The sequence below is a fragment of the Arachis duranensis genome, chromosome 10, assembly GCF_000817695.3.
Source record: "Arachis duranensis cultivar V14167 chromosome 10, aradu.V14167.gnm2.J7QH, whole genome shotgun sequence".
Classification (NCBI taxonomy): Eukaryota; Viridiplantae; Streptophyta; class Magnoliopsida; order Fabales; family Fabaceae; genus Arachis; species Arachis duranensis.
In genome coordinates this window covers 7,420,308-7,435,504 of record NC_029781.3, presented here as the reverse complement: position 1 = coordinate 7,435,504, position 15,197 = coordinate 7,420,308, and the positions used below count along the sequence as shown (strand labels likewise).

At 34.1% G+C, this 15,197-nt stretch overlaps 2 protein-coding genes across 4 annotated transcripts; one reads left to right on the top strand and one right to left on the bottom strand.

Annotated features, from left to right (window-relative positions):
- The first annotated feature begins 3,590 nt into the window (after positions 1–3,590).
- On the top strand, positions 3,591–9,560 carry LOC107468866 (probable inactive shikimate kinase like 1, chloroplastic). Of its 3 annotated transcripts, none has more exons than XR_002369671.2 (10): positions 3,591–3,922; positions 4,974–5,020; positions 5,805–5,859; positions 5,950–6,022; positions 6,113–6,200; positions 6,478–6,560; positions 8,299–8,398; positions 8,470–8,571; positions 8,675–8,739; positions 9,302–9,358. XR_002369671.2 is itself a non-coding variant. In XM_021134334.2 (10 exons), the coding sequence occupies exons 1-10, from the start codon at positions 3,718–3,720 to the stop codon at positions 9,368–9,370; spliced, it is 858 nt and encodes a 285-aa protein (XP_020989993.1). In that variant the 5' UTR covers positions 3,591–3,717; the 3' UTR covers positions 9,371–9,560. The 3 variants fall into 3 exon arrangements, 2 of the variants coding, with proteins under 2 accessions (XP_020989993.1, XP_015943728.1); XM_021134334.2 differs by having other exon boundaries at positions 4,980–5,020; positions 8,470–8,548; positions 9,302–9,560; XM_016088242.3 differs by having other exon boundaries at positions 3,593–3,922; positions 8,470–8,548; positions 9,302–9,560.
- Positions 9,561–10,901: 1,341 nt separating this feature from the next.
- Positions 10,902–15,197, bottom strand: LOC107468869 (clp protease adapter protein ClpF, chloroplastic). The gene is made up of 9 exons (XM_016088249.3): positions 15,051–15,197; positions 14,262–14,651; positions 14,093–14,152; positions 13,542–13,636; positions 13,230–13,402; positions 12,173–12,285; positions 11,748–11,793; positions 11,561–11,601; positions 10,902–11,328 (listed from the first exon to the last, which is right to left on the bottom strand). Exons 2-9 carry the CDS (start codon positions 14,598–14,600, stop codon positions 11,197–11,199), a joined length of 999 nt encoding a protein of 332 aa, XP_015943735.1. The 5' UTR covers positions 14,601–14,651; positions 15,051–15,197; the 3' UTR covers positions 10,902–11,196.

Below are 15,197 nucleotides of genomic sequence, written 5' to 3'. Positions count from 1 at the left end.
AGCTTGGGTTGATGAAAGTGTGTTGTGTTTTAGTGACAAAAGTATTGGGAATTTGGGTGCATACTCATATGAGACCAGAAAAATTAAAAACTCATGTGCATTGATATGTTATGTTTGCTTTCATGGTGAAAAAAATATTCAAATAATTAAGTAAATAAATGAATAAGGGGACAAAATTACCCCAATGTTAGGTTTAATAAAAGATCAATGCATATGTGATAAAATTAAAGAAAAGTTGATGCATGAGTATGTGATGCAAAAGTGAGAATTTTGGGTGGTTAGGCATAATTTTGGAATTACATAGAGAGTGTGTGTGTGTGTTAGGTGAGAGCTTAGGGTACTCAAAGATTCATATTATAGCTCACTTGGTCATACATATATCCTCACCCTTACCTTAGCCCCATTACAACCTTGAAAAGACCTCACGATGTTTGCATTGGTATACTAAATTTTTGTTGATTGGTTAGATGAAGAACAAAGTTTTAGAAAGCATGACTAGAGAATATGTGAGTGAATCAACCCTAGACACTTGAGAGAATTAGAGTGATATACACTACCAGTGAGGGTTCAATGCTTGATTCTATGTCCCCTGCTTTCATGAGCAATCTTCTTACAAGTTTACTTGTTTTTACTGTATGATTTGAATTAGTGGAATCTGATTTATACTTGTCTTAGAGAGCTTGTTTATTTTCAACCAAGTAGATAGAAATATCTTAGCATATAGCTGCATTCATATATAGGTTGCATTTCATGAGTCTTACTTTCCCCTATTCATTCTTTTTGTCTCCTTGAGCTTAGCATGAGGACATGCTAATGTTTAAGTGTGGGGAGATTGATAAATCACTATTTTATGGTTTATCTTGTGGTCAATTGAGTGGTTTTTATCAAGTCTCTGCACACTTATTCATACAATTTGCATAGATTTACGATTCCTCCCTAGTTTTGTTCTACAATTGAAAACTTACTTTCTAAGCCCTTAAATTGTTTGTTTTGATTTCCCTTTATACCATTCGATGCCGTGATCTATGCGTTAAGTGTTTTCAGGTTTTATAGGGCAGAAATGGCTTAGAGGATAGAGAGGAAGCTTGCATAAATGGAAGGAGCACAAGAATTAAAGGAGATAGCCAGCGAGGAGCGATGCGTCCGCGTACCTGATGCGTGCGCGTGAATTGGAGTTCGCACGGTGACGCGTGCGCGTGCTTGACGCGTACACGTGACATTCACTACCTGCAAAAATTGCAGAAAATGCTGGGGGCGATTTTGGGCCGAGTTTGGACCCAGATTTCGGCCCAGAAACACAGACTAGAGGCAGGGGACAAGCAGAGACTCAACACACATTTTCATTCGCATAGTTTTAGTTTTAGATTGGAATCTTAGAGAGAAATTACTACTTCATCTAGGTTTTCCTCACATTCATAGATTTCTAGTTTTGATGCTTTTGATGCTTTTGCTTTGGATATTGAGAAGAAACACTACCTCCATTGAAGTTGTTATTCTAGTTTGTTTCCTTATTCCTTTACTCTTTTAATTGCCCATTAATCCTATTCAGATAAGGATGTTGCATTTTGAAATTTATTAATGCAAATAATTACTTTTACTTTTAATTAATTTTCAGTTCCTATTTTATCTAATTTGTCATGTCTTCTTCTTATAAGTTTGTGAACGTTGTACTCATGTCAACGGAGTAGACTCCCAACTTGACTTAGGGGTTGATTAAAAGGAGACCCTTGAGTTGGAATACTTAAGTGATTAGTTAAATTAGAAGTTGTTGGCTAACTCTCTAGGCACTAACTCTAACCATTCCCAAGGGAGAGGGTTATGACTTGTGAATAAGAGTTAGCTCAATCATTTGACTTTCTTTTATTTAGTAAGGGTTAACTAAGTGAAAACAACAACCTCTTGCTATTCCACCTGGAAAAATCCAACAAGGATAGAACTTCCAATTAATCTATCCCCGGTCAAGGCTTTTACTTTGAATATATAAATCGCTTTTAATTCACATTGCTTTAATTTACCATCATTAAATTTTCTGTTCCTCAATTCTCAAAAATTTCTCGAAAAACCCCTAACTAATAAAATAGCACTCTTTTGTCAACTCGTTGGGAGACGACCTGGGATTTCTACTCCCAATATTTTTATTCTAAAATTGTGACAACCCCTTTTTAAATTGATAAGCTGATTTTCGTCGGTTAGGAACTGTACTCGCAACGTTATTTCTATACTAATTTCTTAATCGGCTAATTTCCGCCACGTCAGCCACCTGCACCCTCCATTCATCATAGCCATTTTCAACCTCTAAATCAGTTTCTACATCTTTTTTGTACCACCTACAACCACTCTTTGATAGTCAACATCATCAACCCACTTAAAGTAATTGCAGTGACTGCCCTTCAGCAATTTTCAAAAGCAGAAAACAAAAAAAAATGAAAAAACACGCAACAACAGAGAACAAGATGGAAAACCTTTAACTTTTTTCAACACCACTTACTTGGTAGCTTGGACATGCATGGAACAATCTATCTAGGTTCTCTGCTGTTTTAGATTTTTTAATCATGGTCTTCAACCCATAGAAACATGATTTGTCATAAGTCTTCCTCCTCGTTCGCATTGAAGCGCTGGAACCATGACTGTCGTGTGACGGATACGACAAACCACCACCACAACCTCCATTTCCTATCTCCATCCTCGTGGCAAACCAACAATTTTAGGTTCTACCCAAATATATGGCTATCTAAGTGTTGACGACAACTTATTTATGATTGAATTTGGGAGTAGGGTTCATCCACTTAGAGACTGATTTGAATTGTTATAACATAATTATCTTGTCAACAACAAGAGGGTACTACTTGGCGTCTTCCACGTTAGCAGTTAACGGGACACGTGAGCGAACGTTAGTCACCTCAACAAAATAGATGACGGAAGGACGAATGTGATCAGGTTGATTATCTTTTGGGGGCGAATTTGATTAATTTTATCTTTTGGTGATGAAAATAGAAATCGAGGTATCTTTTAGGGACGATTTTGACTATTAACTCTTTTTAAAATCGTAGAAAAAAATGCTATTTTATTTTTCTTTTCCATTATTATTTGTAAAAAGACAAAAAAGATAATGTTACTAATACTTATCAAATTCGGACCAAACTAACCGGTTCAATTAAAAAATCGGTAAATCAAACTTTACATTGGTTTGACTTAATATTCTAATTGGACAAGTAAACGAATTGGTTAAACTCAATTTAAACTGATGATCGAACTGGACCGGTTGGAAACTTGAATGATATACTGGCTACTAAGTTCGAACTTGAGACTTTCAATATATAAAAGAGCCTTTAACTATTAGGCTAAGTTTAATCTTTGTATAATATGGTTAATATATTTTTGTTATTGATAATTATATGACATCTATTAATATTAATATTTTTTAATATATATTTAAATAATGTAATAGATACTAATTAATTAATAAATTAAAAAATAAATTAATTTATTTTAAAAATTATTAAAAAAATAAATTTTATATAATTATTTAATTATACTCAAATCAACTGGTTCAATATGTAATTCGCCGATTGAATCAATGATCTAATGACCAGTAGTCTACGGTGCTGCCTAGGCAGACAGTAGTTGAGCCCAGTCCCGCACCCAAAAGGAAAAATAAAAATTAAAAGTTCGGGCTCCCTGCAGTCGTGCCGTCGACCAACGAGATTGTGGTGTTGAATGGAGAAGGCTAGCAACAGTCTTGTTACTCACATGAACACCACACTCTCTTTGCCACTTCATTCTCACCTTTTATCAGCAGTTTCTTCTCACCAAACCTTCTCACATCACGCCCACAAAAGCTGCCTCCCACTTCGAGCTTCGCTTCCTTCTCTTTATTATTCCACACGCGGCCCACCTTCCCTCAATTGCGCAAATCCCGATGGTAATCTTCCCATTTCGATTAATGAAATTCCTCAACTTTTAATTTGCATCCATTTATATGCTCTTACTTTTGTCTCATGTATGTGATTTTCGGCGTTAGATAAAGTTTTGTCCCAAAGGGTTTTGCTAGGAGAGGATTTTTAACTATGTATTGAATATATTCCGATTTTGATGAAAGTCAGTGGATGTTTTTATCTGTTTCTTTACTTGTCTCAAAATTGATTTATGCAAAAATGCTACGGGCGCACCAAAAATCAGCAACCATAAGTTTGTTCATAAATACATGACTTGTTTAACTCATTTCAATATGTATTTTATATTCTAACATGTATTTTATACAAGTGACCGATTTTGTGACTAATTGTTTGTGTTCTTCCAGAATGTTGTTATTTATGTAGAGTCCTTTTCAGTTTTGAGTTTTGGAAAGCACTGATATGGCTGTTTTAGTTTTTGAGTTTGGAGATTGTACTCTAATTAGTATTTCTTCCCTCTTGGAGGGTCAAGAGTTTGTTAATTATGAAAAAAAAGGGTTAAAGAACGCTGTTTGGATCAAGCTATGTAGCACGGACACACCAGATGAGCAACATGTCCGTGTCTTCGACAGGTGTCAGGGTCTAACAGACACTCGTATGACAGACAGTATGACACCTTATTACACTTCAAACATGACTTAGATATAGTGTTAATAGGATTCAAAAAAGATATATTGGTTGTTTGAAAAATTTGGTGTGTCTGCCTGTGTTCTATTGTATTGTGTTGGTGTCCGTGTCAATGTCAATACTCCATAGGGAGTAAGTGCTTTAACAGTTTTATAAGATGCTAAAGAAACTCACACTGCTATACCGTGGCACATTTTCAAGCATATTAGGTTTAATCAGTTAGGGATAATGATTAACAAGACTAAAATACGATAATTCTTGCATTCTCGGTGTGCATAAAAGTGGCGCATATATATAATTTCTCTGAATAAGTGGTAGAATGGATCTTGTTTGTTGGGAGCTAATGTGCTAATGTTGCATTATTCTTCTCCTATTTTTTGGATGCTTCCTTAGCTACAGGGAGTAAGGTGGGTGCTGTGGATTCATCTCTTGCAGTGAAGGTGAGATCATATTCATTCTTGTTGAATTCAGTAGGAACTAGAGCTGACTTAAATAAAAAAACAAATTTATTGATCATAAAAACTTCTGTGAAAGAAATAACAAAATTACATGACTTACGAAAGCAGATTCTCTCTATCGGATACTGGTGACGGAATAGGGTTGAAGGAAAGGGATTAGCCTGCTATATAGAAGATAGGAGGGATTGAGTAATTGGAGCAGCTATGCGTCTCCAAAGCTGATTCCATTAATTTCATCCTATTACAATATTCTACTCACACCCTCATATCCTGATACACTTCTTATGTTAACACTTCCTCTTAAGGGGCATGTAGTTCGTGGAATGTTTTCACCTTCCTAGGATGTGAATCTTACATTGAAAAATCATTTTGATATAAATATAACTTATTTAACTTCATCACAGTTTCCTTTTCTCTGTTATTTAACAATGCCAACTCAGCACCAGTTGTTGAAGTTTGTTAGGAATTAGTTGAGCACTGGTTAGTGGTAGTAAGCAAGTTTTAAGTTAGCTGATATTTCTTACAATGTCTATGACATCTGTAATTGTGTTGATTCATTTCGTCAATCCCCCGTTTCCATTCCCTGTGATTGCTCTCAACTCCCTCTGTCATTCCAATTCATCAATCTGTTCTTATCCCACTAGTTGGGATCAGCTTCATAAAATACTGGTATATAGGAAATTTTCTACTGGTTTAAACTTGAAAGTACTCTTTTTTTCCCTTTGTTGTGGATGGATATACACATTTTAACTAAGTTTTGATTCAGAAACAAGCAGCAGATGTATCCCCCGAGCTAAAAGGGACTTCTATTTTTCTGGTTGGTAAGAATGGCTTATAATGCAATTAATTGCTTTGAAAGTTTGTTGCTTATTATGACGCCATTAACTTTGTGTGTCTACTATTTGATAAAGGCATGCAAAATTCCCTGAAAACCAGTTTAGGAAAGATGCTAGCTGATATGTTGCGATATTATTATTTTGACAGGTATCTTTCTACTTTCTGATAAAAGTTTTAAAGAATTAAACATAGCTCCAGAATGTTACCTAAACTTGATATTTTATTTACTCTATTTAGTGATAGTTTGGTTGAAGAAGCTGTTGGTGGTGCACCTGCTGCAAAATCCTTTAGAGAGAAAGATGAAATGGCCTTACATGAATCTGAGGTGATTGTATTAGACTTGTTTAAAGGTTGTGTGTCTAATTGGATACCTGCTAAACTGTTACCAAGTTTCTATTGTTAGTGATCCATGCATCAGAACATTGTGTACCTTAACAAAGCTAACTCTTGAAATTAACAAGGTTTACATGCATCCTAAAATCTGCTTCTGACTTCTAAGTTGATAAGTTTGAATATAAGTTACTTATGATTCACATGTCAAATGGTCCAGAGTTGTTCAATCAGAATATGAGGTACTTATATTCACATGTCAAATGGCTCAGACTGAAGTGTTGATGCAATTGTCATCTATGGGCCGACTAGTAGTTTGTGCTGGCAACGGTGCAGTTCAAAGTTCAACTAATCTGTATGGATTTCTAATTCCTGGCCAGATCTTTTTTTTCGTCCTTTAATGTTTTTGCTGGAGTTTGGAGTTTGGTTTTCTTGAATATTTAAAAATATGTTAATAATATTTAGAAATATGTTAATCACCAAAAGGGATTTAAGTATAAATGGGCTAAGTACAAACATGATTCATAGTTGGGTGCAATGGCATCATGGGAGAAGGCTGTAGGCTGCATTTGGTTATTGTCAAAGGATAGTGGGGACCATGACATGTAGGCTCCGTTTGGTTTGTGTATGTATTGAGACATAGACATTAAGACATATACATTTAAGACATAGACATAAAATATTTGTGTTTGTGTATAGTGTTTGGAAATAATAGACATGACACTAGTGTAGTGTCTAATATTATGTTTGGTTGCAAAACACAAGAACACTACATAACTGAAAATGACTATTTTATCCTCATAAATTAAATTAGGGTTTGTAAAAGGAGAAGGAGATATTTTGAATTTTAAAAAATCAATGAGGATAAAATAATCCAAAAGAAAAAATTCAGATCCGTGTCCATGGCTTCAATTCCGTGTCTCATCAATTTAGTGAGACACAAAGAACATGTATATTGTGTATGTTTATGGGTATGCGTGTCTCTCTCATTTTTGTGTCTCACAAACCAAACAAGGGACACGTTCCACATTGTCCATGTCTTGGCCAAACACACACACTAAACAAACGCTTTCGTAGGGATAAAAGACATTTGGTCGCACTAGCTCTTAAACTAAATTATATCACGGTTTATGTAGTCATAATGTAACTCGGGTCGTCTCTTGAAGTAAGGGTGTATTGTAGTTGATTGGATTTAAAAAGGTGTTTGATTTTGTGCAAGAAAATATAAGACAATTTTAAGAAAGATTGAAAAGAAAATAAAGTTAAAGATAGTTCAAGAATTGGAAATTCTATCATGAGGATTCTTATTGGTTGGATAGCTTATTCTCAACTTGACATTTCATCAAACATAGGGCATGCATAAATCAATTCTCTATAATTATAATCTCTTGATTTTTTCGTCAAGTCTAAACTAGCAATTAGCAATCAAGAATCAAAATGAAAGTTTTAGAGTTTGAGTTCTCCTTTCAATGACTCCAAATTTAATTCGATCATTGTAGCCCCCTTGTAATGCATGTTATCTTAACTATGTGTATGTATTTCAATGTAAACAAAAACATGTTAGTGGTACTAGTTGGATATTAAGACCAAATACTTTTAAAATAAAGGCAAAATTCATATAATTTATCAATTATCACAATTTGCGGACAAAATATAGAATCAAATAAAATTTCATGAAAAGTGGGAGAACATAACTCAAAATCTAAAAATGAATACAATTATAATTAAAAAATTTGAGTTCTATTACCAGGACATGGGATAGAGAGGGAGAAAAATGTGTTCAACGAGACCACCACCATGTGAAAAATTGGGATTGAGAGGGAGGAACTGACTAATAAAATTGTATTCCCAACATGCCTTCGTTTCTTTTTAAATATTTTTCCACTTTACCTTTCAAAATATTCTGATGTTAAGCTTTGTCTATTATAACCAAATATGATTTAGACACAATTTTGTCCTATCCCCACCGTCCTGGAATTGAAACCAAGTGAAGCTTTGTTGTATGCCTTCCCCATGTTCGACTAATCTTGTTCTTGTTTATTCTGTCAAAAAGCTATTTTTTCATTTTTCCACTTGCTGTTACCTTGACATAGGGCACTTCTGAGACACGGGATTTCCTTGTGGATAGATGTTCCGCTAGACATCATGGCTAGGGATGTATGTGAAGCATCATCATCAGGATCTTACCCTGAGGTTGATTCATTACTCTTAACTTTACAAGCTAAACCTTTCAGTAAATCTTATTGTTTTCACGAATCATATAGGTAACAGATCAACTAGCTGCACTATACAACAAATACAGGGATGGATACGCTACAGCTGATGCAATTATTTCAGTTCAAAGTACGTAGCAACCTTCCTCGTTGGTAGTATTCTGATTTTTCTCCCAGCAGAGAGAGAGGTGTTGAAGAACTGATATATGGTTTACGAAGTTTGTCTCCAATATTGATGGCTTCTATGTTTTTGCAGAAGTTGCTTCTAGGTTGGGGTGTGATAATTTTGATGACATTACAATCGAAGAGATGACATTAGAGGTTAACCTTCTTGTTAAAGGAGCAAATATCCATTTTGCATCTCGAAAGATTACAATTTTGACAAAATGAACGCTAAAGAATGTAAATGACAAAATAACCTCCAAAGATATGCTCTAATGGACAAAATGAACCAAACATTTAGTTATTTTACTTATTTAAGTTTGATTCATTTTGTCAAAATCATATCTTTTGAAGTGCAAAATGACTTTTACTCTGGTTAAAGAATACAAAATTAATTTGAAGCACAGTTGTACCTATAATACCAAATCGATATTTGAAAGATTATGCAGCCGACAAAATAGATCCCAGAAGAAAGAAAGTCTCCTGTCTTGTTTGAAAGAGTATGAATGTTTGACAAAATGGTCATGGTTGGATATTATGCTTCTTCACAACCGCCGTGATTTTATTCATGGTTAGACCATTTTGTCAAACATCTATAATCTTTCTGATGCCATGGATACTGAATTAGTGTTCGCCACCATTTTTAAACTATCCAAATTGACTTAATGCTGCTATGTTTTGGTTGATTAGTATTATAATTCTCAATATCTCATTAATTTAGGCGCTAAGGGAGATCCAGAAGTTGACTAGAGTGAAGAAGATGCTGGAAGAGGCTGCAAGACCGTTCTAATCAAACATGGCTTGTTTCATGTCTTATCTTGAAATTACTTTCGATTAGTTGTTTTACTCTGAAATGATGTACCAAGGGATTTGTTACTATATATTGTTTTTACTATATATAGCTCCACACTATGAGAGTGGCGGATTATTACATAACAAACCTTTAGTAGTGATTATGCATTTTTAAACAGTTGCACAAACACGACAAGCAAGCTTGGAACATTCCAAAATGCTCGAGAAAATTTGGAAATAACACCTCCCAAATCAAGTAAACACAGCAATATTTTTATTCCGAGGGTTACCTAAAACTAGGTTGCTTTTGGACCTGAATGTGAGGTTAAAGCTTCTTTAGGGGCAATGTACGACTTGTACGGGAGTTGAGGTGCCGCCGTTCGAATTCCTCATGAGAAAGTGGGGGTGGTATCTGTAAAAGATTTTGATGCTTAAGTTAGCATAGGTTTTAAGTAATTTTTTAGTAGATTAGGATTTGAATATATTTAAGAGGTGTCTGTATTTATAGTAGAATAGGTAACTACCTTTTTGAGTAATTCCATCTTTATTGGTGGATAATTGTCTCTTTTATTTTAGGAGTATGTTACGATCATCTCCTTAGATGGGATAGAGATAGTAGGAGAGATTTAGAAGATGTAGTTACTTATTTAGATAAGTAAGGTTGGACTTTCTTGTCGTGTAAGAGGTCGGATAAGTGAAAGAGGTCACTCTTGATGGGCCTTTATTTTTAATGGATCTGACTTTGTTTTGGACTAAAATATGAACAGTTTTTAACCACGAAATCCTAGTACTTGTTCGTCCCTTTGGTTTGTTCTCTTCGGATGTACGTGAATCTGGTAAAATTAGTTCTTGACTCGGATTTGGTTCTAAACATTTATCGAGTCTATTTGTAAGAGGTGAATTATACTATACAGATAAACTTGTATAGAGAGAGTGATATTTCTTTTACAAGAATGCTTGGCCTACACGTGAAATGACAACAAAGTAGCCGGATAGATCTTGACTCAGCTTCTGAAAGAGTTATATAGACTCATAACTAGTTTGGTAACTGCTATGATCAAACTGTGGCTATCAAGTCAACCCATAAATAATACAGATTTGTAAGAACGCCTATTACATGAATGAATCCAGTTCAAATGCATATAGCATGCTAAACTAAGAAACTAAATACATTCCTAAATATTTGGGCTTCCACTAGTTAATAAATAAATAAATAAGTAAAATAAATTCAATTTCAATGCAAAAATGAACTAACTCAAAAGTATAAAAAATTATTTTAATTTTTATAAAATATTTAAAAATAATAAATAGCTTAAGGAAAATAAAATTTTTGCGTTAACAATGCTAGTATAATATACAAATGAATTCCCCAAAGTAAAATGAAAAAAAAAATACTTGAATAATTTAAAACATATTTAATATATTTTATTTGTCATTTATCCTTAGCTATATATAATTTGTTAATAGATTAAAAGATTAAATTTACTACTTCTCATTTTAATCCAAAGTTATATATTGTAACCCAAAAATCCAAAAAACGACAATAATATAGTTCAAAATATAGTATTTCCGTCGTTAGTGCAGTTTATTCTTTCCATAGTTTTAGGTACACACTTATATTTACACAATCACCATTTTAGGATGACTAATGCTATATCCTATATGAACTTAGTTTTGATCCGACGAAAATAGGAACAAATAGCATTTTTACACAATCTTTGTTTACAAGCATATATACATGGACAGTAATATTAGTACTCTCCGCAGCGACTACTATAAAGGCATAAAAAATGAATGTAATCTCATTAGCAATCAAGCCTTCCTTCAATCTTCATCATTTGGGACTTCGTGCCGCGGTCTATTGTACTTCTCTCTCAGTTGCTTGATCGGGATGAAATCTCCAGCAGCATCCATTCCATAAAAGAGGAAAGAGATGTACGGATGATCAAACCTTTCCTGCACATCATTAAAAGCACCATTTAAATCTCGTCCTCAGAAGATGTTATAATGTTCTATCATAAGCCCTATTTAAATTTAAAGCTATCATCTTTATTTTTGTGATTTCTTGTCTTGAAATCCCCCTCCCCAAAACCAAAAACAAAAACAAGAAAAGTTTGCACCAACAGATTGTAAATAACATCATCATACATGTCTTTGAAGTTTCAAGAATTGATCTAGATCTACTCACCATGTCTGGTTGATCAGGGATTACAAGATTATCCTCTGCGACTGCAATTAAGTTAAACATATCAATCTGCAGGTACTTTGTATTCAGAAAGAAAGAGAGTATCATGGAAACTAATACAACAGTTATAGTTATAGCATTTGGTTCAATGGTGAGTGATATGCAAAGAATATTAATAAAGCATCTTTACCATATGCTACCAATATGTTAGGATCAGCACGCACGTCGACAAGTACCTGAATGTTAGACAAAAGGGAAACCATTTAAAGACCAGCACAATTCTTAACAATGGACAAAATAAAGCCCCCCCTAGATGATATCACCAAAGACAATCATACAATAATGTACACACAACAATTGGTGATGAAATATATTCTTGGAATAATTGAAGCAACATTATTCATAATATGCTGATTTTGCAAAACAAGATGCACTATGTAGATGGGTATCAATTGATATTTTTATGCTGACTGAACAAATATGGATTGATCAGAATTGAGAAGTACAATACGAATCAACTGTTTAGAAAGTCAAAGTATAAGCTAAAATTAAAATGATCCTCATGGAAAACAAGAAAACAATATAAATGAGAATTTCATGCTGAGGTAGACGAACCTCATAAAATGGTTGAGCCGAACCACGAGATAACTTCTTAACCTGGGCATTTTCCATCCATGAAGTTGATTCATAACATACTGGATCCATTCCAACGATCACAGCTCTATAGCCTGCCATGAAGGTTGAGTAATCAAAAAATGTGGTGAGCTAAGGTCATAAGGAAATCAAATCTTCCATTTTTATGGGATATTTCACCCAATATGCATGCATTCATATCAGAGACACCAAATTACAAGGTGATGCTAATCAAATTCTTTTGAGTGAATAACACAGATTTGATATCCTCCAAGGCATTTGGGATTGAAAATTATAGTTTCATAATCATAACTATGCTCATATCTTGTATAGTAAGATATATGATCACTAACTAATATTAACATGAAAGTATGTTACCTGTAAAAGTAACAGAACCCGACCATACTTTTGGCATTTTAAAGACAAACAATGCAATATACAACCCTAAAACACTAAACACTAAAATAACTTAAGCACAAACACACTAAACACTAAAAAGGTCATCATAAGTCATTAGTAACCTGTGAAGTTTATTAAGGTGTGTATAAAGCAAATGAGTAATTGTGAAACCGATATTTCAGAACAACGAAAATAGAACAATAGTAGCCAACTCTGATGTGATACCACAATTATAAATGAAAAAAAAAATCAAGCTATGACAGTTGATTATTTGTAAAGAAAAGTTCGAAACTAAAAGACTAAACTGTATCGTTGAATTGCATAGGTAATACAAATACACCAAGTCATACTTGTACCACAAGATATATATTTAAGATAAGTATCACTAATAGGTTAAATTGTACCGAATCATGAGATATATATCGTGAATTGTAAGATACTACCATGCTTCAGAGTACAACCTAGTCGCAGCATTGTCATTAGATTCCACTGTAAAATGGAAATGCAATTAATAATAATTTGTCTTATTCAATGCAATCCATTTTCATAAGGAACATTGCTGACTTTTGATTCATGTATTAGACCCCACTTGGTGAAATAAGGTTTAGTTGTTGTATTCAATGGAATGCATTTCACTTACCAAAAACTTTATGCCTCACTTTTTGCCCCAACCGAAATGCAAATTGCATATTTTTATATGCTAAAGCTTTAGCTGACACAGCTAGAGACTCAGCCTCAAGTTTCGAAATCTCATTGCGTAATTCAGCAGCCAAGGCATAATCTTCATTCTCAATAGCTTTCTGGAGATTAGAACTGCAAGGGCAGACAGAACCATTTGCTGTCAGTGATTAATTTGACCAACACTTTATGTGGAAGATGAACAACGAAAATATATAAATATATAAATTGATAAAAACAAGTCAGTTGGATACAATGGACAAAGAAACCTTACCGAAGAGTTATAATACTCAAAGCTTTATCTTGAGCTTCACTTTTCGATGAGAGTCCCCTTTTTGACAGTTGTTGATTGATGACCTCTGCTTCAACCTTCCAAAAATACTTTTTTTATCAAGCAAACTGCAAATAATTCAATGCTACAAGTCATAAAATTCAGAAATATGGATTAAGAGAGACACACTGACACGTGCTATAGCTTCATGCTATATACTTACAGTGAGGCTATAGTCATACGCATAAACTCAAGGTAGAGAAAAAATGCAATAAAAGAAAGCCACGAACAGAAACAGAAAAATGTCAATTCTACTTTAATCAAGCATGTAAACAAAATTCACAAAGCTTGGTAACTTTTGTAAGCTATGGCATTGTCCAACAAAAAAATTATTATTTTTTCTTTTTTATTTTCAGCTGCTCAAACCATGCTTTGAAACTACAATCATGCTTGAAATATAACTCGATGCTTAAACACATTGACATGAATTGAAACATAATTTACACACTCAGACCACATTTTAGTGCACAAAATGAAATCCAATTGCTACTAACCTCAGTAAGTTTGTTCCTCAACTGCTTCGCAATGTCATATTCCTCCATGTTTAAAGCATACTGACATTCAAAATTTCTCAAACAAATGAATCATTAAGATAAGCTCCTGAAAATCTAAGCAATGCAATAAATGATTGACTTGCCTATAGAAGTATAAAAGAAACCAGACCTGAACTCTTGTGGCTAAGTCTAGCTGAAAGAAGAACAACAATATATCCTCATTAGCACTCTCACTGTGCTCAGAACTTGCATCCAACCCTTGCTCACCCCTTCCAAATAACCACCCAGCTTCGGCCTTAAAATCACGATACCTCAACACATAACAAGGGTACCCAACTAAGAACAAACTCTGAACACAATGATTCCAAACACAGTATCTTCCATTGACAGAGGCCATTTGGGATCTCCTAAATGGCTTAAAAGGTTTCATCAAAGATGGGGAGAAAAAACCATATTTCATGCTCTTTCCACAATTTGCCAAAGTGCTCATTGTCACAATTTGCACCATCCCTCACCAAGAAAAAAAGGGTATGGCAGAAAGAAAATTACAAGAAAACACCTGCATTAATATCAAATTTTCAATACATGAAAGGGAGTTATGAAGCTTCAAAGGCATAACATGCAGTCTCAAACCCTAACCACAATAATAATAAACCAATGAAAGGTTTGCTTTTGATTTTGATTTTCCTATCTAAAATAAGCATAATTTTGGACCAATTAGACTTCATTTTAACAAATTCTTATCCGAAGGAGATTATTGATGGCTGAACTCTGAAGTAGAAAAATAAATCTGCCTATTGTGCGGACCAGTACTTTTTTCCTTTTACTTTCTTCATTTTTTCCAACAAGAAAATCAAAGATTGGGTGGTTCAAATGCATCATCCATGAAGCTATATGCAGTGAAAATTTCTTGGAGCAGCAAATTATATTTTCTCGGGAAACAAAGAAAAAAGATTACCACAAGAAAGCAGAGAAGAAACAGTTGGAGCGGACGAATTTGAATGGTGTCAATGGCCTCACAGAATCAGTAAGGGAGGAAAGAAAACTACGGAAGGTTGAAAAAGAAAAAAGGGAGACTGCGGTGACATGGGTTTCATTGGCGAAC